At 35.3% G+C, this 25488-nt stretch overlaps 5 protein-coding genes across 5 annotated transcripts; 2 read left to right on the plus strand and 3 right to left on the minus strand.

Moving 5' to 3' along the window:
- The first annotated feature begins 277 nt into the window (after window positions 1-277).
- Window positions 278-3514, plus strand: LOC132167300 (uncharacterized). The gene is made up of 6 exons (XM_059578221.2): window positions 278-404; window positions 1757-1925; window positions 2055-2193; window positions 2279-2407; window positions 2485-2575; window positions 3130-3514. The coding sequence occupies exons 2-6, from the start codon at window positions 1837-1839 to the stop codon at window positions 3297-3299; spliced, it is 618 nt and encodes a 205-aa protein (XP_059434204.2). The 5' UTR covers window positions 278-404; window positions 1757-1836; the 3' UTR covers window positions 3300-3514.
- An 822-nt stretch (window positions 3515-4336) lies between these two features.
- LOC132168232 (glutamyl-tRNA(Gln) amidotransferase subunit C) lies at window positions 4337-6780 on the minus strand. Its single transcript, XM_059579355.2, has 6 exons — window positions 6622-6780; window positions 6151-6435; window positions 6026-6066; window positions 5572-5627; window positions 4760-4811; window positions 4337-4667 (listed from the first exon to the last, which is right to left on the minus strand). The coding sequence occupies exons 2-6, from the start codon at window positions 6355-6357 to the stop codon at window positions 4592-4594; spliced, it is 432 nt and encodes a 143-aa protein (XP_059435338.1). The 5' UTR covers window positions 6358-6435; window positions 6622-6780; the 3' UTR covers window positions 4337-4591.
- Window positions 6781-8365: 1585 nt separating this feature from the next.
- XCP1 (xylem cysteine peptidase 1) lies at window positions 8366-10139 on the plus strand. The gene is made up of 4 exons (XM_059579354.2): window positions 8366-8870; window positions 9048-9283; window positions 9386-9523; window positions 9720-10139. Exons 1-4 carry the CDS (start codon window positions 8408-8410, stop codon window positions 9933-9935), a joined length of 1053 nt encoding a protein of 350 aa, XP_059435337.2. The 5' UTR covers window positions 8366-8407; the 3' UTR covers window positions 9936-10139.
- A 76-nt stretch (window positions 10140-10215) lies between these two features.
- On the minus strand, window positions 10216-14518 carry LOC132184319 (damage-control phosphatase At2g17340-like). The gene is made up of 12 exons (XM_059597908.2): window positions 14283-14518; window positions 14129-14194; window positions 13959-14025; window positions 13782-13850; window positions 13517-13657; window positions 12756-12884; window positions 12548-12634; window positions 12008-12082; window positions 11850-11927; window positions 11636-11713; window positions 10565-10627; window positions 10216-10446 (listed from the first exon to the last, which is right to left on the minus strand). Exons 1-12 carry the CDS (start codon window positions 14450-14452, stop codon window positions 10363-10365), a joined length of 1107 nt encoding a protein of 368 aa, XP_059453891.1. The 5' UTR covers window positions 14453-14518; the 3' UTR covers window positions 10216-10362.
- A 7145-nt stretch (window positions 14519-21663) lies between these two features.
- Window positions 21664-25056, minus strand: LOC132169300 (exopolygalacturonase-like). Its single transcript, XM_059580358.2, has 6 exons — window positions 24832-25056; window positions 23606-23746; window positions 23320-23496; window positions 22379-22668; window positions 22055-22283; window positions 21664-21962 (listed from the first exon to the last, which is right to left on the minus strand). The coding sequence occupies exons 1-6, from the start codon at window positions 25054-25056 to the stop codon at window positions 21735-21737; spliced, it is 1290 nt and encodes a 429-aa protein (XP_059436341.1). The 3' UTR covers window positions 21664-21734.
- Window positions 25057-25488: the final 432 nt, after the last annotated feature.

The following is a 25488-nucleotide window of genomic DNA, read 5'->3' on the forward strand; positions in this document are numbered from 1 at the left end:
TTTTTTTAAAAAAAAATATTGTCCAATTTAATGAAAATTAGTAATGAAAAATTTAAATTGCTAATTTTTGAAATTTTGAAAAGATAAATTGTCAATTTTTAAAATTTGAGGTTAAAATTAAAAAATTCTTAAAATTTAAAGGGTAAGTTGCATTTTTTCCAAAAAATAATAATAATAATAATTAAAAAAAAAAAAAAAAACAAAAACAAAAAACAAATTCGCGGTGCCTCTTTAACGGCGTCGTTACGAAGGCAAGCACCCACTATTTCCTCTACTCTGTTTTCTCCCTCCCTTTAATCGGCTACCTCTTGACTGAACTCACACAACGCCTTTGCAATCAGCGGCTTCAAGAAACGCAGGCTCACAAGATTCAGGTTCAGCTAGCAAGAAATTTAAGGAACAAGGTAAAGATTCAAACTTTCAATTTCCAGCTTTGTTCCAAATTAATGTTGCTTGAAGTGGAGTTTATTCATGATTTGAATCGAATATTTGGAGTTTATGGAGTTTTCCTGTTCAGATTCGTCATGAGGGAAGGATTATGTTGTCGGGAATAGTCCATGGTTTGAAGGTTTTTTAAGTTTGATTGGTGGGAAAATTCAAGTAGCCATGTTGATATTTAGAGATGTTTTACATTTTGTTTGAATAGAATTTGGATATTGTTATGTATGTATATGCGTTAAGGTTTTGAGTGAGTTGATTTTCTATGTATATACGTGTCTCCCTCATTGCTTGGGCGTTGGAAAATATGGGTGGAAAAAGAAATTCAAATGAGCTTAGATTTTCTGATATATGTGGGTTTTAGTAAGCAGAATTTCATTCACAAGAGCTTGATGCGTTTCTTGTATTTAAATTATAAGGGTGAGTGGCATGGAAATTTATGTAGTGAGCAGAAAATTTTCATGACCAAAATGTTATTTTTGGAAATTACTGGTTATCATTTTTGGAATTCGCTATAAGTGAGAAAGCACCCATGATTATTAGAGTAGTCAAAGCCTCCCCAAGGTTGTTTGTGTAGAGACTCTAAGGTTCTTAAAAAGATCTATTATGCACTAGTTAGAGGCCTCTATTAATGTGGCTGTTGAGTTTAAGCACAAAATTTGGTGGGCAGGAAGCCATCTGACAGAGCTTATTCCCTGTAAACATTTATAATTCTTGTTCATCATTAAGGGTACAAAAGGGCTAACTTAATCTGGGCTGAGTTGCTACTGAATTTACTGCACACTGCACTGAATTGAGCTTTTATAAATTGACATAGGAGTCAAGTTTAGACACAGTTCCTGAAAGGCTAATAATCAGGCTTTAAATCTGGAGAAAATAAATGTTATAAATTGTTTAGGCGCTGAGTGAGTGGTTGTTGCAACTTTCGGGGGACAACTTGGTTTGTTAGCAAGCAAGGTTAGTAGCTTAGTTAACGGAATTTTTGGAAATTATTTATATTTCATTAAGAGAACCTTGTGCATGAATTTAAATTATTTTTGAATTGGAAGATAATGTGAGTAGGAGAATTATCTAATGATTACCCAATGTTTAGTTTTTCATTATGAGAGCTGCACTTCTTTCTTTGTTGTGTTGGCTTGAGTTGATTAACTAAATTAACATCTATTTAAAAGCCATTATTTACGAATTTCTTTTGTAAATTCATCTCGTGCTATGGGTTTATCATTTTTGGTTTCAATTTCCATGCCTCTCTAGATCTGCATTTTACTTTGGAGCTAGCACACTATAACAACATGGACTTCATTTACTGGATAAACAGGGTTCGGTTTGTTGAAATGCACAATCGTGGTATGATAGTCCCAACAAGTTGAAGCAAATTGGGCATCCCATTAATTAACCATGTGTTGCATATATGTGCGTAATATGCTCATTCTGCTCTACGTTCTTTGTATTATTATCGACAACCCAACTTCCAGCCAGAGTGATCTGTGAGTATATCCAGAAACAGAAGCAGAAACACGACTTAACCATCTCATAGCTTTTACCTTAATCTCGTTGGTTCAGTCATTTTTACTTTTGCAAGTGAAATGAGTCCACTGCTCTGTAATATCTCTCAGGGTTCATAGTAAAGCTCTAAATGTCGGGGAAGAGCTCCAGAGGGAAACTCTACCACTACAAATGGGTTCGCGGCTGTACAAGCTACAAGGACTCAAACCTTATTCGTGGTATGAAGTGAAGATATCATATCCAGCGTCTGTATGTATTTCATGATATCTTTCAATTGCTGCTTTCTCGGAACTCACTTCATAGAAACTTTCTCATTAATCTTGTTCAATTACAGATACCAGCTAGCTTTTCTATGCAACTCAAGACAGGCAATTCCAACTTGGCACTGAATCACAACAGAAGATTACTCAATACTGAAAAGCTTGTTTTCAGGACTCAAAGTCTTTACTCAGATAGCGATCAGGTCACATAACTCTACCGTGCTTTTGAATGCCATTTTCCATATGCGATATATAGTTGAAAGTTTGCAGTTGTGCTCAGGATGGTATCTATGTGTTGGCGACTGTGGAGCCTGAGGGGATTGTTGCCATACCACATGTTCTGGAGAGGCAGTTCATCATCTTTAATATAGGTAACTTAGGTTTATGCATCTACAATTAACTGCAAGGTTCACTGATGCTATTGCATCACTTTGTAATATAAATAAATATCAAGGCATGCCGTTTATTTAGGTATTTTCCATTTCACTCTTCTCTCCCGTGGTGTCATGGTGATACAGTGGCCTCCCTATCTTGAACGTAAACCGACGCATATACAACAAAATAGGCAAATTAAAGACCATTTGGACTTTCATTGTAGGTGTTTTCTTCTTTAGTGATTAGTTATCATGACTTTTTTGTTCTTTTTTTTCTTGTATACTTTTTATGTACTTAGAGCGCCTTATGCTTGTAATGATATTTCAATTACAAAAAAAAAAAAAAAAAAACTTTCAACTTTTATGCTGCCCAAGGCTTAACATGCGCACCACTAGTCAGCTATGTCTTTTATCAGCAGGGTAAGATGAAGTGTCATGTGATCTGACAGCATTTGGTATTTCATTGAAGTTCCCAGATGAACATTTTCCTGGGAACTGAATATGTCATTACATTATCATTTATGTTTTAATAAATTCCATCTTCATTGCAGTTTGTGATGAACTACTCTTAGGCATCCCGCACAAAGCTTGGTGGGTTGGAGTCTTGGTGTTTCTTTGCCTTGGATTCGCATTCATCATTCCATCTTTTCTTCCATCATATCTGCTACCAAAGAGCCAAAGCCCAAGATCAGTTGGTCGGAATGTTTCCAAGGCTTCCTGAAAATCAGCTCAAGAAAATTTTTGGCTGGAATTCTTGTCTTAAATGTTGTTGACGTACACTTTGGTATTAGTCCAGTCTAGTCCCCAAGTTGTTTTGAGAAGCTACTTCCCTGAATTACCATCCTTTTTACTTTTCCCCTTATCTGCTGTTTTATGGCTTCTAATGTAAATGGATTGTCTGAGTTATGCAATTCTCATCCTTTTTACTTTTCCTGAGAGGATGCCAGAGTACAAAATGTAGTGCTTGACCATATTCATGCTGGAAATTCATCTGTTACCTCCTCTCTTTTTCTTTTTTCGTTTCTGAACCTGTTAAGGTTGTTGTTTCCGAAACAAAAAAAAAAACAAAAAAAAACCTGTTTTACTGATTTCACCAACTCAAGTAAGATCAGCTCTTCACAAAGAGGAGACATTACTCACTTCAGTTTTAACAGTTAAACTAGGGTTTAGGTGTTGAAGCTTGCAGAATGCAATTGCGTGCTGCATTAACAAACCAGCATCTTTTAGCTTTATCAGCAATTAACAGTCCAGAAGAACTTTCACATTTTAGCATGCTTGCAACATTGCAAATGGCTGCCAACAGCAAAGATTGAAAATCCCCAATGCATCTCATTGGGACAATAATGCCATTCTGCAAGCATAACCACAAATGGTACTAATAAATGACATTTCAGAATTATGAAAAGCATGTGAAAGGACAAAAACTGCGTTCACCAATTATCACAACATCTTAGGAATATGAATTCTTGCCATAAAGCAAGAATTATCAAACCAATCTGAATGCAGAAGATCCTATCAAATCCTAGCGTGGGAAAGAAAAAACAAAGCCAGAAGTACACCAGATGCATACAACGGCAAACCAGTAGGTGCAAGTGCTCCAAAACAGTCAAAGTGCACCATAAATACACCACTCTTAGAGGGCCCTATTGATTGTAAATGGGAAGAAGATGAAGAAAAAAACCACTCGATATTTGATGTGTCAGTGAAGTTTCAATTACCCCGATATTTGTTTTATCACAAGAGATTCAACAAAGCATCGATGCCCCATGAAAGGAAAGAACATGAAGTATTTAACTCTTAATTCTAGAATCTCATAAAATACAAACTTATTAGAAAGATTCCCTCCACCACCCAATGTTTTTCATTTGGATTTTAACATTCAACTAGAGTTCCAAAAATAAAGAATGTACTACAAATACAAGCTTCTTAATACTCCAAACGCTTCAAATCTGGTCCACGAGAGTTATAACTTTCAATCACTGTCCTTCCATAGAAGATCGAAGCTAATAAATGTCACTCCTTGTTCAAGACTTTGGGAACTCTAATGTATGGTTCCTCATAGCTTGGAACAGCAGCAATCATGGCCCCCCTGATGAGGAAAAAATTTCAATATTTAATCACATCACAAATTCATTCACCCTTGAAATTCTCAACTGAAAGATAGAGAAGAAACAATCTCACCTATTCTCAAATGTTTCAGGGATATCATCACGTAAATTGTTGCCTTCAGTATCTGTAGATAGTGCACATAAATTAAAATCACATTGTATGGTATACACACTTCTCCACACCCTAAAATTTTGGGTAAAAATTTGACAGCAAAATATTATTAGGTGATAATCTTTTATGGGTTTGTGAAATAGCATCAACATCACCAAGAAAATGAATGAGCAGGATCACCATAAAAGAGAGCAGGATTTGGACTAATCTGCTTTGAAACAGTAAAGAGGAAAGTCCTAGGCTACTGCGCAGCCACCATCACTGTAGGCCATACATCTTGATCTTCTTCATTATCTTACCAGTGTAATATTATATGTGGAAATTGCTCAACCTTAGACAAAAAATGGGATAGACATGTGTACCAACTGCATGATTGAGTGAGCAGAAACGCTTAGCTTTTGGGTTTTCTTGAATAAGTAATTAATGATAGACGGTTACTTGCAGTGGAGATTCTTTTTATTGCACTACCTTCTCAACAGCAACTTTCCATTGCTCGAAAAAACAAATTGAGCAAGAAATGGCAGTAAAGAAATCAAGGGTATTTTGTGATATGGACTTAGTGACAAAACCTAATGTCAGTCCTACATTTAGGAACCTCAAAGAAAGAATTATATATCTCAAAACACTCTTGGCTAATTAAAAATTGACTGACTGTAAAGGCTGTCTGCTGATTACATTGGGAAGCAAACAAAATGTGAAAAGGGTTCAATCCCATTATCTCATGACTTTTGCTACCAATATATATGAGTTTTAAATGAAAGGATTTCATGCACCTGCTCTGATGGCAGGCTCAATGCTATCAAGATCAACATCTTGAAGTTGTCCAAACCTGCCAAGTCCAACAATTAGTAATGAGGTAAACCAAAAGAAGAACCAAATGCTTAACTTAACCCTTCCAGATGTTGCAGTAACCTTCAGTCCTTCACCCAATCTTTTTCACTGAATCATACTCATTTTATTCATAAACGACCATCAACAAATGCCATGCACAGATGACAAGCAGTGAAAGCACATATATTTCTACACACACACACACCCATATCAAAATTTGATAATATTAGTGAGAAAACTAGTCGAAATTTACAAGAAAAATAAAGAATGTCTAAATTCTACAAAATCAATTCAAGAAGGACACACACAAATTAGAATCCTACTATCCCATTGAACCTCTCGTTTGAAATGTGCGTGTGGTAAGAGAAAGAGAATGAGAGAGCAAAGCAAGCATACCAATCTATGACTTGTCCGATTTTGGGAGCAAATTCTTCAACCTGCAATAAAAACCAAAAAATAAAATATAAAAATTATTTGGGAATATAGAAAAATAAATAATTGCATGTATGTTATAGTTATACCTCAGTTGGCGTGAGAGAGATTCGAGCAGTTTCAGCCAAACGGACCACATCTGGAGGTCCAGGGGATGAGCGTGCTGTGGTCGTTGAGCAGCGTCGGAGCTCATTCTTGTTGTTGTTGCCAACAATAACTACTTTTGAGGAGCCGAAGCTGCTGCCTTTTCTGTACCATAAACCTATTCTGCTGCACACTGCTCTGCTTCCCATCATTTCAAACCCTGAATTTGTTTCCAGGGTTTCCTCTATCTATCTGCTCGTCTTTTGTTTTCAAACGAAGATGACGACCTACTAAACGACGAAACAATCCAACTGGGTCAGTGAATCAATACAGAACAAGATGGTCATTTACCGAGGAAAAACAAAACTCTGTATTGAGTCCTTCAAATTTCAATTCCCTGGTCCCACATCGGTAAAAGAAAACCCACTTCGCAGGAAACCTCAATGCTTCCCCAGGTGCTGAAAACATAGACCCACCTTTATTACTTCCTCGAGATGGCTGTGGGGGTTCAGGTGGGAGTGGTGGCAGGTCGGTGGCAGCTCGTGGACGGTGCTGCAAGGATGAATGTGAAAAGTCTATAGATAGGTTTGATAGTGGTGGGAGGTTCAGTGTTTTCATTTCTATTTTTATTTGGTGTATTTTGCTCATGTGTCAAATATGTTTTCAGACGCGGTATAAGTAGAGTTTTTACACCACATTCTGACTGATTGAAGTGTATTCTCTTTTGTGCTCTAAATAAATTTAGGAGTGAGCATGGTTTGAGTCGGTGTGGTAAGGACATTTTTACTTATCAAACCATAGAATTTGATTAAATTAATTAATCGACTTCATACGAATAAGAAATGTCTCGACTTTTTCGATTAGTCAATTAATTCTCAATTACAAATTTTTATTTTAAAATTTATTAATTTTTTCTATAATTATGTAATCATTAAAGCATATATTTTATAAATAAAAAAAAAAAACAAAAAGAAAGCAAATTCACCTTCCAACCGTTAAAAATGGGTAAACGATAAATGGTTAATATGGTCTCACGTCAACCCTATAGATAATTGTCCCTCGAGTATTCCTAAGTAACTTGGAACATATAAGCTACGTTTGGCAAGGGAAGGTCCAGCACTGTAGCTGGAACGGCACTGTTCCAGCTACAGTGTGGAGCTGACATTTGGTCAGCTTTTTTATTTTTTTTATTTTTTTTTTTAAGCAAAATATTAAAAAAAAAAAAAAAAAAAAAAAAAAAAGAAAACAGAGGGGAAAGATGGGGTGGTTCCAGCCACCCCTTGGCCAAAATGGGGTGGCCGGTATGGGGTGGCCGAAACCACCCCCAGCCCCTTGGGGGTGGTCCGGCCACCCCCAAATGCACCGATCCTTTTTTTATTTTTTTATTTTTTTGGGCCAAGGGGGTGGCCGGATCACCCCCTTGGCCACGGCCAGGGGTGGCTCCAGCCACCCCCTTGGCCAAAAATGGAGTGGTCCGGCCACCCCATTTTGGCCAAGGGGTGGCTGGAACCACCCCATCTTTCCCCTCTGTTTTCTTTCTTCTTTTTTTTTTTTTTTTTTTTTATATTTTGCTTAAAAAATAAAAATAATAAAAAAAATAAAAAAACTGACCAAATGTCAGCTTCGCACTGTAGCTGGAACAGTGCCGTTCCAGCTATAGTGCTGAACCTCCCCTTGCCAAACGTAGCTATACAGAAGGATAGCGTGGCTCCTGCACAAGGATGACACGTAGAAGCTCGACTAATGGTCGGAATGTTTTTTTCCTTTTCTCGTAACCTTCAAGAAAACGATGTCGGTTTTCTTTCCAAAAGAAAAAAGAAAAATTCAAAAAATACTCGGAACCTTCAAACAAAAAAACGACGTCGGTTTCTCACCTTCGTCCCTCATCCCTCCCTCCCACTCTTCTCAGTTCTCTCTCGCAGACAGACATGCATGGTCTTTTTGTAATAAAAAATGGGAGGATTGCTTCGTTCAGAAAATTACGCGAGAAAACACCGCGACAATTTCACCCGTCGTTGTGAAATTTTCCCAAGGTTCCCGTCTCTGCGTAAGCAAACGAGCATGCTTGGAACAAAAGCCTCCCACTAGAACCAACCGTAAAGGCTCCGTATGTCGAAAAACAATTCAATTTTATTCACTTCACTTGAAAGCAACCCACGAAGCCACAACTATATATACAGCATCTCCATCTCCTCCCTCTCACATTCACTCACTCTGTTCTTCTTCTTCTTCATCCTCTTCTGGACTTGATTTCTCACACAAATGGCTTTCTCTTCGTATTCCAAGATCTCCCTTCTTGCCTTCTCTGCTTCTCTCTTCGTCTGTTTCGCTCTCGCTCAAGATTTTTCAATCGTGGGCTATTCCCCGGAGCACCTGACTTGCATTGACAAGATCATACAGCTGTTCGAATCGTGGCTTTCAAAGCACGGCAAAACTTACCGGAGCATGGAAGAGAAGCTGCACAGGTTTGAGATTTTCAAAGAGAACTTGAAGCATATTGATCAGAGGAATAAGGAGATCACTAGCTACTGGCTTGGGTTGAACGAGTTTGCAGACATGAGCCATGAGGAGTTCAAGAGCAAGTACTTGGGGTTGAAATCTGAGCTGCCTAGAAGAAGAGAGTCCTCTAAAGATTTCAGCTATGGAGATGTGGTGGATCTGCCCAAGTCTGTGGATTGGAGAAAGAAAGGAGCCGTTACTCCCGTCAAGAACCAAGGCTCATGTGGTATGTATATATATATCTCTCTCCCTCTTTACGTGCATATATAATTGTTATACAACCGAATGACGTGACTGTATAAGTTAGTTATCCGATCTCGTCCAAATGCTGGTTTTTACTGCCATATTATCCAGTTGTATAAGAATCTACTGAATAAAATTATTCATAATCATGAGCATACAGGTAGTTGTTGGGCGTTTTCAACCGTTGCGGCTGTGGAGGGTATAAACCAGATAGTCACAGGGAATTTAACCTCATTGTCCGAGCAAGAGCTGATTGATTGTGACAGAAGTTTCAACAATGGCTGCAATGGAGGTCTCATGGATTATGCATTCGAGTTCATTATGTCCAGCGGAGGACTACACAAGGAGGAAGACTACCCATATCTAATGGAGGAAGGCACTTGTGAGGAGAAGAGGGTAAATTACACTCTAAAGGAAACTATTGTTCAAATCGAATTCAACTGTAAACTAATTTAATTTCATAACAGAAGTTGATTATTCATGTTTATTTGTCTTCAGGAAGAAATGGACCTAGTAACTATAAGTGGTTACGAAGATGTGCCACAAAATGATGAAAGTCTTTTGAAGGCACTGGCTCAACAACCTCTTAGCATTGCTATTGAGGCCTCTGGTCAAGACTTCCAATTCTATAGCGGGGTAAGCTGAATGACGCTTATTTCACACCAATTAATATAACATGTTTTAAATGATTTTTCATATCAGTCACTTAGCCACTTAAAACGTCAACCAAGGTAAAATGAATGTGAAGAATAGTAACACGGAAAGCATCCACACATTTCAATGCTTTCAGATTGTTTACCCTAATTTTGCATTTGCTTTGATGGGTTTGCAGGGGGTATTTGATGGGCGTTGTGGAACTGAGCTAGACCATGGAGTAACAGCTGTTGGATACGGTTCATCAAAGGGGTCAGATTACATTATTGTGAAGAATTCATGGGGACCAAAGTGGGGAGAGAAAGGTTACATAAGGATGAAGAGAAATACTGGAAAACCTGAAGGGCTTTGCGGTATCAACAAAATGGCTTCATATCCCACCAAAAAGAAATGATCTACTTATCTCCTCTAATGTCAACCTTTTTTTTTCTTTCCCTGTTTTCTCTTTCTAAGATTGATGATCATCAATATGTATGACCTTGTCATGTTCCTCCTTCAATAATATGGCAGAAAATTTCTACAGAAAAATTACAAAACCAAATCTGAAACAATCCCCAACCAATTCGTGAAGACACTTGATAAATATTTTGTGGCAAGCACCAACACTAATGGCAAAACATTTGAAAGAAAGAAGAGCATGCATGCACATAAATCATGTCGAGGAAAATAATGTGTGCTACTTGTAAGGAGTTCCCCTAGTTATTTATAAAAATGACAAACTTTAAAAGTTCAAACAAATAATTCTTCCAGGCAGTGACACCGGATGCTAGCGTATTGCATGGATACAATCAGAAATAGCAGTACAAGAATGACATTATAATTTATAAACTTTGAACTTCATTGTATTTAAAGACACAATCATAAAGCCGTCCTCCAAGAAACTGGGCGACCTCTGAATGTTTCACCTGTATATGAAGATGAGAGGAAGAAACACAAAAATGAAATTAATTAACGTATCCACCAAAGGAAACAAATAATCAGATATACTGAAAAAAGCAGCAATAACATAGGTGAAGCCATTACCATCCCAATCTTGAGGGAATCACACTTAAATTGAGCATAAAGGTTTGTCTCTATTCCACGACCCTGCCAGAAGCACTCTCAGTTATATTTCGAGAACTAAAGCAATCTCAGTTACATTTCAAGAACAAAAACAAATTAATCACTGATAAGGCTTATCCACAAATGCGTGTGCGTGTGAGCGTGTGTGTGTAGCAGTACATTCAATCATGGATTGTTCCCCCAAGCTCTAAATGATTGACCAATATGTTTTCTGAAGGAGAGGTAGGTAAAATGTATGCTGTGACAAACTACTCTCACGGCAAATTTTCAGACACTGAAACTAGTATCAGCCACAAAGACAAATAACAGTACTTTGTTTGCTAAAACCTAACCTCATGCGGCCAAACAAAAGAAGAGAAAAAAGAAATAGGTTTGTAATTGATAGGAAATTATACTTTCCATGTATTTGTCTCATCTTTTCTTTTTCATTCTATTTCATTTTTATTTATTTCCCCTTAAACAATTTTTTCTTCTTCAAAAGATAATAATTAAATAGGACAAGAAACTAAGTTCGAATGGAGCTACCATAATCTACATGGGTACCAGACCTTCATATATTAAATTTGTTAAATTATTCAGGAAGGTCTTTACTGCCTTTTTCTTTTCTTTTTTTTTCTTTTTTTGCCGCGGGGGGGGGGGGGGGGGGGGGGCGGGCGTCAGATGAAGTTGGAAAACTCTAACGTTAAGTTTTCTCTCGAGAAGCACTTAAATAATATGAAAGTGAACACTGGTAGTTTGTGTTTTTCCTCGTTCTTGATCACAACAACTTGAATCCCAAACCTACCACACCATTTCTATCTCTCATATGCTTCCATAAATTTGAACAATATTCAATGCAGAGAATCAAAAAATGCAAATGAAATCTGCAGTAAGATGTAGTTAGTGATACATGAGTAGCCATTTGGATGGTCCAGTTTGGTTATAAATTGTCAAAGGTCATTTGAATAAGAGAAACAGGAACTGAACAAAGAAGCGTCAACCACAAAAAAGGGTTTATAACTCTACTAGCTTCCCGAATTGGTAAGAACCTACCATCCCTTCCAAGATAACCAGGTCTGCATCACTTGCTAGATAGGCGAGCTCTTGTGAAACTCTTGTAAGATCAATAACCTGGAAGGAATTAAAAGGCAAAAGAACTTCATACATCTATAGTGGTGTTCTGTTTATCTAAGAGAAAAAAATAGTGATATCAATCATCCAATAAGTTAAAGAACATTTAATGCAAAACAAAATTGCACTTTCTTACCGGCAAATCATTGCCAGAATTGGCAATTAAAAGATTTGACGTATCAACACCCATAAGCTGCCCGTGTTCATCCTTCAGCTGGCAAATTGCCACTTACAAAGTCAGGGTCAACCAAGATTCTACAATTTGATACAGATCAGAGAGTTTCTTTCTATCACCTTTGATATAATGTCAACCAGTTCAGGGTAAGTTACATCATTTATAGAAGGCAAGTCATTGGCTGCCAAAACAACCTGCAGAGAGAAAGTCATCATGCCAAACAATGCCGAAATTACAACCATAAGAAGAGTGGGTGATAACTGAATATTCAAAATGGTCAAAATCTATATCACCCAGAAAAACCTTCAGATACAGAATCCCAAACGCAAAAATTGGAATTAAACAACAAGAGATAATGAGAAAAAAGGAGTGGGAGGTAATTTTGCTTTTGAAGGACCACCAGATGATAACCTCCATTAGTCATGGCAAGTATCTACTACAGGGTTCATATCAAGGAGGGACACAAATACCAGGAAATACTGTTATGGACTGTACTTACTGACTTCTTTCTTAACAACTTGACAGGTACAAAATGGAGCTTCAAAATTTTAGATACAACATACATAAAATTTTCTTTAATAAAAAAATTCCACTATGGGAAACTCTAGGCTTGTAGATTCAGATGCATAGTTTAGAAGAATTGAAAACTGAAAACAAACCTTCGTGCCACGTCGTAGTAATTCTCTTGCAAATGGCAAAATACCCAAAATGATATCTGCACCAGAATTATCAACAAAAATGATAGCCTGTCAAGACAACCAAAGGAGCTAGTTAGTGAATAAGAATCACACGTAAATAACGTAATAGTATCAACATAGAGATATATGTCAAAGATGTTGGGTAAATTAAATTGCACATAAAACTTGCCTTCTTCCAAGATTTCTTGCTCCATTTCAGTTTGAAATTGTCCAAGTCATCAATAACCCAAGGTCGAGGGACAAGATTTTGACAACTAGCTAAAAAGGACATTCCATCCTTTGAGAAAACCTCTGCAAGCTTCAGGAATTGAGAAAGAAAAATAAATGTTTAGTACTATTGAAAACCATTTAAACATCGACATGTTACATCATTTTTTAAGTAGTCTCCATGTTGCAAAAGCCATGAGAAAGGATCTATATCTTGATACCAACACAACATATTCTTTTATAACTAGAACATGATGCAGTTTCAAATTCCTAAATTGTTCCATACTATGTTCAAGTTTCCTTTCTTTTTTTTTTTTTTTTTTTTTTTTTTTGATGAATGAGTAACTGTGATTAACAAACAACTAAACACTTTACAAAGAAAAGCTAAAGCAAGGAGCTAAAGCTGAAAACATCTAAACAAGCAAATTAAATCTCCACAAAAATTAAACCAATATCCCATCTATGTTCAAGTTTCAGAAATGCAAAAGCTGCATTTGTGAGAATTCGCCATTGATTGACCACACGCAAGTAACTTCATAAGAACATCGCATGGTGAAAAACAAAATGATGTCTAATAGGGCAGAGTGGTTGATTCTACTTAAAGATGTTGATCTAATGAGAACATTATGATAGACTATGGTTAAAAGCAGTGTGTGCCTATGTGGCCCTAAAGAGATATTTGCAGCAAATCAAATTTTCATGTCACAACAAAAGAAGACCAACCTGTGCAGAACCAAGATCGAATATGTTTCCCGCCAATACTCCTCTCACCAGATTCTCTATACGCTTGCCTCCATCTTCAATGGCATCATTAAGACGAACGACACCCGCAAATAGGGATATAGCCTTTGCATTCTCTTCATCCTATCAAATTTTCCACGAAAACAAACAACTTTATGAGTCACCAAAACCTTATCTACATGTGTGATATACCCAAAACAAACGTGGGACTTAACTTTCACAATCAGGGTATCACGTTAACACTTACCTTCACTTTCTTGAATATATCCTTGAATCCTAATTCTCTAAGGATTTGCTCACGAAGTCTGCACATAAGCTAACGTGTCCCCACAGAAAAAGAGCAAAAAATTTCAGTCATTCCATAGGACAATGAGAATCAAAAGTGACAAAAACTCGTAGATTGTATTCTTAAAGATTGGCTTACAGTGCAATCAGGTGGCCCTCCATGAGCCTCAGGATCTTTCTTGAAGTCCTCAAGCATTTCAGAATACCTTCCATCACAAACGCAAAATCAGAAAATGAAATCAAAATCCTCATGACGTCAAGATAAAGTGATTTCATCACAAAGAAGCGAGAGCTTAGAGAAAACCACACCTCCGAGCGAACATTTCAGCTTTAGTATTAGCATCACGAACTGTAGGATCACTCTCTGCTCGTTTCCTGCAACAGATTAACGTATTAAACAGATACAATTGGTTTTGATTTCGCCCAAAAATTCGTTTCGGAGATGAGAAATCGACAAGCATACTTGAAAGAGGGAATGGAATTGAGGAAGAGGTCGATCCAAGCAAGCTCCGTCGGGGTGGGCTTGCGGGGGTTATCGGAGGGGAACCGGTAGGGAATCGTGCACGCTCTGTAATTCGACTCGATCGGCGTCGTTAGGAGCGGAAATGCCACCATTTCCGACGCGCTCTCCATGTTATTTCTCCGTGTCCCCCTTTCTTCTTTCTAGAATTCGGCAAAGATTTAAGATAAGAGAATTGTTACATGCACATACTCCGAGGCGGCGAGGACACACTTCCAGGTTTGCACTTTTTGCCCCCAACAGTAAAATTTATTTATTGATTATGCAGTTAATGCTACTCATGCGAGGATTAGTAATTTTTTATAAAACTCGTAAATTTGATACGAACTTAACATAAAAATTAGTATATTAAAGTGGAGAGATCTAATTACTTTAATTAAATTAATTAGATTATGATTGATTTATATAATATTATTTTTATGTTTCGACATGATTTGAATTCGATACCCGATATTTAGGCTGACAATTGTTGACACAAGACGCGAACCTAATACAAAATTTAGCGAGTTAGAGTTGAAGGGTTTAACTCGTTTAATTAAATTGATTGAGTTATGATTAATCTATATAGTTTTGTATTTTATACCTAAACATGTTAAAATGACTTGACATCCATACTCATACTATTGTTTTACAATTATTTTATAACTTTTAATAGCGGTGACATTCACTTTTTTTTTTTTTTTTTTTTTTGTAATCACATACTCACACATGTTAAAAGTGTCAAAATTGGAGAGTGGTTTTTTTTTTTTTTCCTTTTCTTTTTAAGGTTTTTCCTTATTTTTTTACTAGTGTATTATATAGTATCAATATATAGTTCGTGTACATTAACACATGACAATTGACATTTTAGTGACTGCATGATAAGTGCTACATGAATTACCACTTTAATTAAAGTTGTAACATCCTTAACTAACAACACTCTAAATTGATATCAAACAATGTCATATGTAGTTAAATAAATGAAAAAATAAATAAATATTTACATATTATATATAATATAAAAATTTAATAGTTTTAGGAGCTATTCCCATGCCGTAGCTACATAAATAAAATACATATATATATATATATATATATATATATATAAGAATACCGATTTCTGTCCTTCATGTTGTATATGACCTGGGCCTCCACGATGAATGTTATGGGCTTATGGGCCATCTTGCAAATTTTAAAGAAAATTTGCAAGAGAAGGGGGGGGGGCGCCATCGCCCCTTTCCCAAATCTCTCTCTCTTTGATGTACGGTTTGATATTAAGCCAACATAAACTCTCTTAATTTTTCTCCCTTGTGCGGACATATAAAAAAAATAAAATTCTCTTAATCAAGAAATTTTTATTTTTTATGCTTGAATTGAATATGTACTTGCAAGAATTTCAAATTGTAATTGGGTATTAATTATATTTACAGGTTGATATATATATACACACATGATGTATATATGTATTTTTTTTTTTCTTTTTATTTGTACGATGTATGTATGCTTTTTCTTTGATAAAATTTGCAAGTTCAGAACTAAGATAGTAAATTGTGTAGATTTTTCGTGGGAAAAAGATAAAATGTTGGGATAAATACATTTTAGATCATCCCTATAAACCTGGTATAAGGTTTTGGCAAATAGCTCGATTAATCACTTTCTATGGTAAGCCAAAAAAAAATAAAATAAAAAGATTGGTCCATATTGTCAAAAAAATAAAACTAAAGGAATTCGTTAACATGACATGTCAACACCAATAAAATAGTGACATGTGTCCAATTTGCTTAGTCACCGCAAAAGTAATATGTTAGACTCGACAGATCACCAATATATATAAAAAAATAAAAAATAAAAACCTTTGATTTCACGTTAGCTTCCTCTCTCCACGTCAGCAAGGTAAATTAAAACAATAAATAGTAAGGTAAAAAATGGTGATTTTTTTGGCTTACCTTAAAAAGAGTTATTAATCACATTTTAAAAGTTAAAACTTAATAGACTTATTTTATCAAAACCTTTAACTATAAGGATATAAAATGCATTTATCTCTAAAACTTTTGTATTTAGCTATCAATATATAAATATGAAACTATGGTATTGTGCTGCTTTGATAAGAATATATAGGCTATAGCACAACCCTCTCTAAAAATACTTACATAGAGAAAAACGCTGCGACACACGAAGCTTGTATTTCGACCCGAAGCCTCGCGATATTGAGAACTTCTGCCAAAATATTTCTGATTTTGGCCTTTTGGAACATATGTAAATGATGGAATTGCTTTCTTTGCAAATGTGTCCGATGGATGGAGACTGTTCTTAGCATTTGTAATACCAGGCAAACGAATAGCCATTTTTCCCCAGAAAGATGGAGAGAAGTTGACAAATGAAAAGGGTGAAGAAAGTACAGGGTTTGATAGTTGAGGGTGTGAGAGAACCTGCCTTTGCTTTTCACTCATATGTGTGTATATATATATATATATATTAGTGATTGAAAGTGAAATGAGGAGTGAGTGGTGAGGTGTGACAGGTGCCCTCCAGTTCATCGTCAAGAACATGGTAGATGATTGAGAATTTATTTATTTATTTATTTATTTTATTTTTTTGGAGGTATACAAATATAGGGAAGGGTTATACAGGAATTCTTCCCACATTATTGGTATCAAAGCTCAAATGATTGAGAGTTTATTAATCACCTAATGAACTCAATTATTAGGATTAAATATATTTAGGATAAAGTTTTTCTTCAAATTAGATTCATTCAACTCAATCTATAAAAATGACATATGTCATTTTTTTTTTTTTTAATATGAATTATATTTGATAAATCAATCAAAGAGGCAAAGCAGATTGCTCCCTCAAAAGAACATCACAAATACATTCCGAATTTTTCTCCATCCAAACTTTATCTATGACACCCTCTTTAGCCATAGTGGCCTTTGTGGGCTACTGTATTAGCGTCTCTACTAGCATGAATACATTTCCATCTACACACAGATTGAAGAACTCCCTTGCTGTCAGCCACAATGTGTCCGAATCTAGTACCACTAGGTTCTGTTGTAGATATCTCCTTCACTACTAGCATCGCGTCTCCCTCCATGATAAGATCTTGGATACCCAATTCTTGGCAAAAAACTGCAGCATGAAGAGCTCTTCATTTAAACATGTGAGATGCACATGTTTTTTAATAGTAGAGATAAAGTTAGAATAAATAATATTAAAAACTCATGTACATCTTGCATGTTATTAAAAAAGTGGACACATGTCATTTTTACAAACATGCCAAGTTTAAGAAAGTTCCTCCAACCTAGTTTAGAGAAAAATTATGTCCATATATTTAAGCTCTTAAATTATTAGTCGTTTTTAAAAAAGTATAAATGTGACATTTGAATACATCAAACTATCGTTTTATTGCAATTAAGTCACTTTAATTTCTATAATTTCTATCATTCTTTCAAAAATACTCCTATTTTTTAAAAAAATAATAATAATAATTAAATACTAAAATACATATAGTAAGGTTCGATTGTCTATAATTTACATAAAAAATTTTTATTTTTTATTTTAAGAAAATAAGGATATTTTTTTAAAGAATGATAGAAAAGTGGCTTCACTGTAATAAAATTGTAGTTTGATTTTAATTTTTATTTTTGACATGTCCACATAAGGGAAGGAGGAGGGAGGATTCGAACTAGTGACTTCTGTTTTATTAAGCGTGATCTACAACCGATTGAGCTATCCCTTAGGGACTAGTTTGATGTATTTAAGTGTCACACATGTTAAGATTTTTAAAAATAACTGATAATTTAGGAGGGCAGCTTAAGTATATTTAATCCTAATTATTATTAATGAAACCCATTAGCCTAATTAATTAACCTGCCCAGGCGGCTGAATCAAAACTTCCAGACTGTTCCAGATCGACTTCTTTAGAAAAGGGTTATTATTACTAGAGAAATCGGTAAAAGATCCTTTTCCATACTTTGTCAAGGCTTTTCAGTTGTTAATTGGCTTTGATAGTCTGGCCAAGATTCGAATCAGGGAATAACATGTGGTTGATACCAATACCAAGATCAGGGTCCTCTTGATTTTGTTTTGTTTCTCGAGTCTTTATTTTGTTTTGTTTCTCGAGTCTTCCTCGTATTAGGTAGATATTATTATTTTATTTTTATTTTTTTAAAAAAAAGTGGTATTTATTTCTCTCACTTGATTTTTAAAAAATAATATACACTTAGGATTAGGATGATAAAATACGAATAATGCTAAAAGAAATATTCATATCCTCTATGTGTCATCTAAAAATTGATGTCTCTTAAAATTACCATTAAATTTATTGTGATATATTACTATTGAATTTTGCTCTAGTTGTACTTTTAAGAACTACGTACAACAAATGCCCTATATGCTATTCACTTCCCTATGTTTAGAAAAAATTTAAAAAAAACCACTCACATCAGATTCCTTACATTTAACCAACCCTCAAGGATTGCTACAATCTTTTCCAATGTATAGGGAACCAAAAGTGGTTCCCTATACATTATTTTATTATAAACATTTCTCTTTTATCTCTCATCTTTCATCTTTTTGTCTTTAATTGGGGATTGTGTTAAAATTTGGTGAAAAAAGTGAGGGTATGTAGGGAACTTATATTTTGTAAAGAAATAACATTTTAATGCTATAAAGAAATGTAAGGGAAGCTATTGTAAAATATCTTTTCATAGGGCAGCAAAAATCAGTTTTTTGCCCTAAACTTAAGGAAAATCAAAGGGAAGCTGCTAGTGCTCTTACAATGAATAGCAATGTTCAAATATAAAATGTTTCTCACAATCCCTCTCTCTCTTCCAAATGAAAATATAACTAAAAAAATTGAGAAATAATATTTAAAATCAAGTAGAGAATATGTTAGGAAGTCAAAAAAAAAAAACAATAGCTAAAATAGGGAGTTCACTTTCTAATGTATTATGTGATGTAAAAGTTTTAAATAACTGATAAAATATTTACGATATAACAACATATACATCATTATATCTATAAAATTCATATAAAATATATTAGAAATCCAAATTAAATAAAGAAACAAATAAATACAATCAAATCATATATATGTATGTATATGGTTAATCACTTTTTTACTACTAGTGGTATGCCCATTATCAAATTGGCTATCTCAATTTTAAAGATATTGTGGGAGGTACTTATATAAACCCAATAAATGAAGATGGTCATTCTGTCCATAAATTTAATAGTGATCTACATCAACGTCCTTCAAAACGTAACACTATCCCAAACATCACATCACAGAGCGTATTCAACGTCACTGACATGTAATTAACATATGTGAAATTTTACAAGAATTTAAGTGACAAGAGTTACAAAAAGTAACAAGATGGTTGTTAATGTATAAGTAAAAGAGACGTGTAACATTTATATTATTTCTTTATAAATAGTTTGTATACAATAAATAATCAAAGAAAGGTGTAGCAAAAAAAGACTTTAACTTATAGCTCTAGGTAATAAACCAAACTACCTTAATTCTCATTTATCTTTCTCTTTCTTATATGCCATATTGAGCACAAGTTCAAACCACCACAAAAGCAATCATTTTACAAAAGCTTTAGTTTAAAAAATAAAAAATCGGAAAAATTATAGTTTACCCCCCTAAGTTGACAGTGTTTTTCAATTTTCGAACACTAAAGTTTTAATTTTTGCAATCCACCCTCCCAAAGTTCCAAATTTTTGTAATTTGATCAATTGTATCTAAAACTTCCCATATTACCCCTATTTTATATATATATAAATTGGGTTGGCTATGGCCATCTGGCCATTTTTGCACCAAAAATTTTTTTTTTTGACATAAAAAAAAAAAAAAAGGGGCAATATGGTAATTTTGAGATAATATTGGTCGAATTTAAAAAAAATTGAAACTTTGTGGGAGTGAATTGCAAAAATTGAAACTTTGATGTTCGAATTAAAAAATGTTGTCAACTTTAGGGCGGTAAACTATAATTTTTCCCCAAAAAAAAAAAAAATCAATAAGACAAAACTCTTTCCCTCCCTTTGTCTTTTTCTCTCTTATAGATTTCCATTATTGGAATGAATCTCTGAGACAGGAACCCTGTAGCTTAGCGTACGTAGCCGTGTTTTAGTACTCTCTGTCTCCCTCTCTCTTCCTCGTGTCTTTTTTCAATTGCTACCAAACAGTCAAACTTTACTTTTAAAATTACATTAAAAAAAAAAAAAATATTGGCTTGTATTTCGTTGTCTATTTCTTATAAACATACACAATATCTTGTTCACAGGCAATGTGAGACTATTCTTCAATATCATCCCTCACGTACAGGCCAATATTTTTTCTGGTCCTTGTCAGGGAATAAGTAGTATGAGTCACATTCAACATGTGGTAAGCTCTGATACTATGAAGAAATTCGTGGGCCTAACTCATTTCATAAAACTAGTTCGATAAGAGAGGGTTACACATTCCTTATAAACATGCCCAAGATCTTGTCCACAGGCAATGTGAGATTATTCCTCAATATTTCCCTCGAAGCCACCTTCATTTCTTTTTGCAATATTTCAATTTTCTCCCATTTTCTCTCTTGGTGCATCTCCATCATATCTTCAAATGCTTCATTTAGCTATTAGGAACTATTCTACTTCTCAAGCAAATATTTTAAAATAAAATTTTGGTTATAGGAAATTTTCAAATATAAAAGTTTACCTAATGCCTTTTTTATTCTTTTTTCCCTTTCTTCTCTCTTTCTCCCTCTCCATCAACTTAGTTTGTATTGAAAAGATAATACCTAAAATAGCTAGTATGCTGTAGATGCTCTTACACTCATTTCTTGGTCTTGTCTCTTCCTTATATTTTCGTAACATGTATTAGATTTGTATTGTAGAAGAGGCAAATGATCAAAATTCAATAACGATGATGATTTCAAATTTTATGGCAAGTCGTCTATTTGAGAACAAATGCTTATTTTGGAAAGTCTTAACTATGAAATACTTTTTAAATACAATAAATTACTATTCTTGGAAAGTCCCCAAAATGAGAAAACACTATTTTAAGGTGGCGAATATGCGAATTATGAAAATGAAAAACCCTCGCCCTAAAACAAAAAGACAAACGAGGTTTTATGCAATATCCATGAAACATGAATATATTCCAACATTTTCATTTAAAAGTGTAAGATCCTACAAGATCGAGTAATGTTATAAGTCTTTCTAGAATCATTCCAAATGTGATGTGACATTTAAAATCACCAATAGATCAAAAGTCAATAAATCACATTTCAAATTCAACAGTGATTTTAAAAGTTACATCACATTTGTGATGATTCTAAGAAGACTCTACGAAAACTTATAGCATTACTCTACAAGATCATACAGCATTGGAGCAAGTTATAGCATGAATCCCATGTAACATAGAAACTAAGTACAGGGCGGAGGGATTTGGGTGCCAATGTATTTAGCTTTAACATTTTTGCAAGTGGAAGTGGCATGTTTCTCCCCTGATGACAGGTCCAAGTGAACATCTTCAAGGTAAATATTCTGGCATGGCATCCCTTTGCTGCATTCCAATGCCACTGCTACCTTCGACGATGAGGTCCCTCTAATGTTCTTAAAATATATGTCACTGATCTTCACTCCAGATGGTGCCTGCAATTTGTTACCAATGAGATTTTCATCAGCAGCTAGAAACCAAAACCATTGCTGCAAAATTTCCTCTACTAAAAAAAAAAAAAAAATACCATTGAAGTGCAAGAGGAGAATGGACAATATGCTTGATCTATTATAATGGGATTGGTCACATTATTCATGACAATGTTCTCAAATGTCATGTTGGTGGCGGCACTTCTTCCTGGAGAGTTGGCCCATGTCTTGATCCTAATGCCATTTGAGGTGCCTGTCATTGTACAATCTCTGACCACAAGTCCGCTTACATCTCCCTCGTTCCGATATCTTCCCAAACTTCCGACGCTATCGTATGCAAGATATATAATCGATAGATTAAAAGATGAATGTCTGTGAGTAAACATAAGGTTAAAAACATTGGAGATTTGATTTCAGGGTACCTAATGCCGTGACCGGGTCCACAGATAACGCTTGAGATAGTGACTTGAGAATTTCCTTGCCCGATTGAGATGCAGTCATCACCTGTACCTATGTGTGCTCCAGAAAAATAGACACTAGAGCTTCGCTCAATGTGGATGCCATCAGTGTTAGGACTGTTTGCTGGGGCTGAAATGTTGATGTTATTGCCTTTGAAGTTCTTGCACCCCACAAGAGCCATGTGAAAGAACTTGCTATTCAGCGAAGTTATGCCTCTGACAACTGTCTTATTCATGGCCATGAATTTCAAATTCTGTAAGCAGAAAATGTTTTGCTAATTAACTTTCTTGTTTCACTGTCTCAGCTACCTATACACTGAAGTGCCAGGACAATCATTACATCATGCTTTTCTCAAGTCTTCCAGGCTAATCTGGCCCAAAGCACAGATTTAACAGAAAAATCAGTCAAATATTCCAGAAATAAAGCTAGGGCTGCATCATAGAAGTATTTTAGGCTCCACTGTCAAATTTTTTTTTCCATTTTTTGAATGTTCCTACTGTAAATCCTGGCCTTAGGTCATGCATGGTCGATCTGTTGCTCTAACCTTCCTCCCACTTGCCAAATGTACTTTATCTCTCAAAAAACCAGCATGCTCCCTCCCCACTTTTTTTAGGTGAAGCCTACAGAGAAGGATTTTGTTGAAAGCTATATAACTGTATCTAAGAGTAATACTATTTAATAGATTGTTATACAACTGCTATACGATGTGACAGTGAAAATCAGTTCTTGAATTAGTACTTATAAAAAAAAAAAAAAAAAAAAAAAAAGGAATGTCTAATTTTTACTACCACGTCATCTCAATTGTATGACAGTTATATAACGGTCTACTAAATAGCATTACTCTTATATGCAATATGTTAACTATAGGAATGAAATGACAAAGGGTATAAGCTTTGAAACCTACAGTTGGAAGAAGTATGCATTTGGAATGAGTGGGGCAGTTATTGGAAGGCCAGGCTTTGGCACCTTGGCCATCAAAGGTCCCACCTCCGGTCAAGGTTAGCCCATCCACCCATCTAAATTCAATCCAACCAGCACTGAATCCATACTTTGACAAGTCTGTTGTAGCCTTCAAATAACCCTGTGAATTCCTCAAATTTAATCATAGATAGATGACTTGATCAAACTTGATGGTAAGGTATACAAATGGTAATAGAACAAAAATTGAAAAGATTAAGTCAGAATCCTGCCTTCAGATAAAAAGTCAGAGATGATACATTATTGCATGGGCCTGCAAACTTGATGGGGCCAATCAAGTATGTCCCTTTTGGTATCAGAAGATGTACTGAACCTGAGGACTTACATGCCTCCTTCCATGCTGCTCTGAAGGCCTGGAATGACAAATATCAGTTGTTAATTCCAACAAGGTAAATATGTACATTATACACATATGCTTAACCTATCCATCTATTTCATGCCATCAATCTATAAACGAGCTACAGTCATTCTAGGTAACCATTAGTCAAAGATGAGGTGATTTCCGAAAATATATACAAACGAGAAAGTAGAAACTCTAAAAAAGGGAGGAACCCCTTATAAGTTCTTAATATCAGAGGGAAGAGTGAAAGCCAAGTCAGAAAGAAGTTTTTTCATAGAGTTTCAGATGTAATGAGCCAGCAACTCCGGCTGCTTTTACGACCATGCACAGCACAGAGGTCGCATAAATACGCGCAACATACAACTGAGTTTTCTAGAAAAACTCTGCAGTAATTGAACGGAATAGATGATCTCCAAATTTCTTATTGGACCATGGTAGGAGAAAGGGGAAGGAAAACTGAAAAATGAACAAATAGTAGGAAAAAAAAGTTTCAAACGAAAACCAAGATATGATATCTTGGTGAAACTCTTAAGAAGCGATTTGGGATCAGAAAATGATGGCCTCATGCTATTGTGGACGAAGGCGTGGAATGTATGACTTCTTTTGTCTGTATCAGCCAATTTAGAACATTTTGAAAGTTGCAGCCATTAATTAAAGGAGGGAATTTGATTCAAAGTACAAACAAAATCTGTATTATATAAAATTCGCAGAAGCTGAAGCTTGTCTTTCATTCATAAGGAGCACAAAATTACTGAATTCTTCCTAGTGTAACTTTAATAAAAATTAGAAAGGGTAATTTTAGGAGACTTAAACTCGGCAAGCCAAAATGAATCCGAAGAAGAAAAGGATAGCAAAGTCACAACGATTGTAGCTTCATTTGCTTCCACTCCTGAGGACAGTAGTTGTGCTTTTGAACTCCATTAACTTTCCTAAGTTGTTCTAGCACAAAGGTAAAAAGATTAAAGACTTAAAGATGGAGGGGATGGAGTTTGGTATTATTCTACCTCTGATCATAAAGCAAAAAACGAAAAGGAAAACAACGTTGATCACAAAGAATAAACTAATTAACTTGTTTCAAAGAGAGAGAGGAAAACAAACCCTAGTATCGTCAGTCTGGCCATCTGCTCGAGCCCCAAAGCTCATGACATCAAATAAACCAGATCTCCTTCCTTTGTGATGTAAAAGGCTGCTTTTCTGCGATTCAATGCCTTGCAAACCTGAAATTGCTGCTACTTTTGTCCCTCTCCCGCTGCCAAAAACACCATTGAAACAAAAGATGGAAACAACCAAAAGCAATCTGCTACCAAAGTCATGAGGGCTCATGTTACTGTTTTACAAATATTTTTCCAGATTGTTAGTTCTGACAGTGGTTATGTTTGCTCTAGATTCATCGAGGGTCTGTGACTTTCAGCAATAACAGTGCATTGGGTAGGGTTATTTTGAACATTTTTTTGAGTATGTCGAAAAGGGCGGGCTTTTAGAGTCAACAGTAACTGTCGTTAACTCCCTTCTCCACCCATTTTCTATAGTAGAAAACGTCGTGGGCATTCTTTTAATATTGGGTGGCATCTACTTATTGGGTTTCTCGCACTCCTTCACCTTCAGATGTCACTCCAGAATATCTCGATACCTCTCCCTCTTTTTCCCGAGAAATGGAAAGGAACAGGGAGAATTTGCCACTCGAGGTTTTTCACCATTGCCCATTGGCCACCTTTTCTGTTGCACGTTTTTCATGTGTCCACAAATCTCAAAGAT

The sequence above is a fragment of the Corylus avellana genome, chromosome 2 (assembly GCF_965113065.1).
Source record: "Corylus avellana chromosome 2, dhCorAvel1.hap1.2, whole genome shotgun sequence".
In the NCBI taxonomy this organism is placed as follows: Eukaryota; Viridiplantae; Streptophyta; class Magnoliopsida; order Fagales; family Betulaceae; genus Corylus; species Corylus avellana.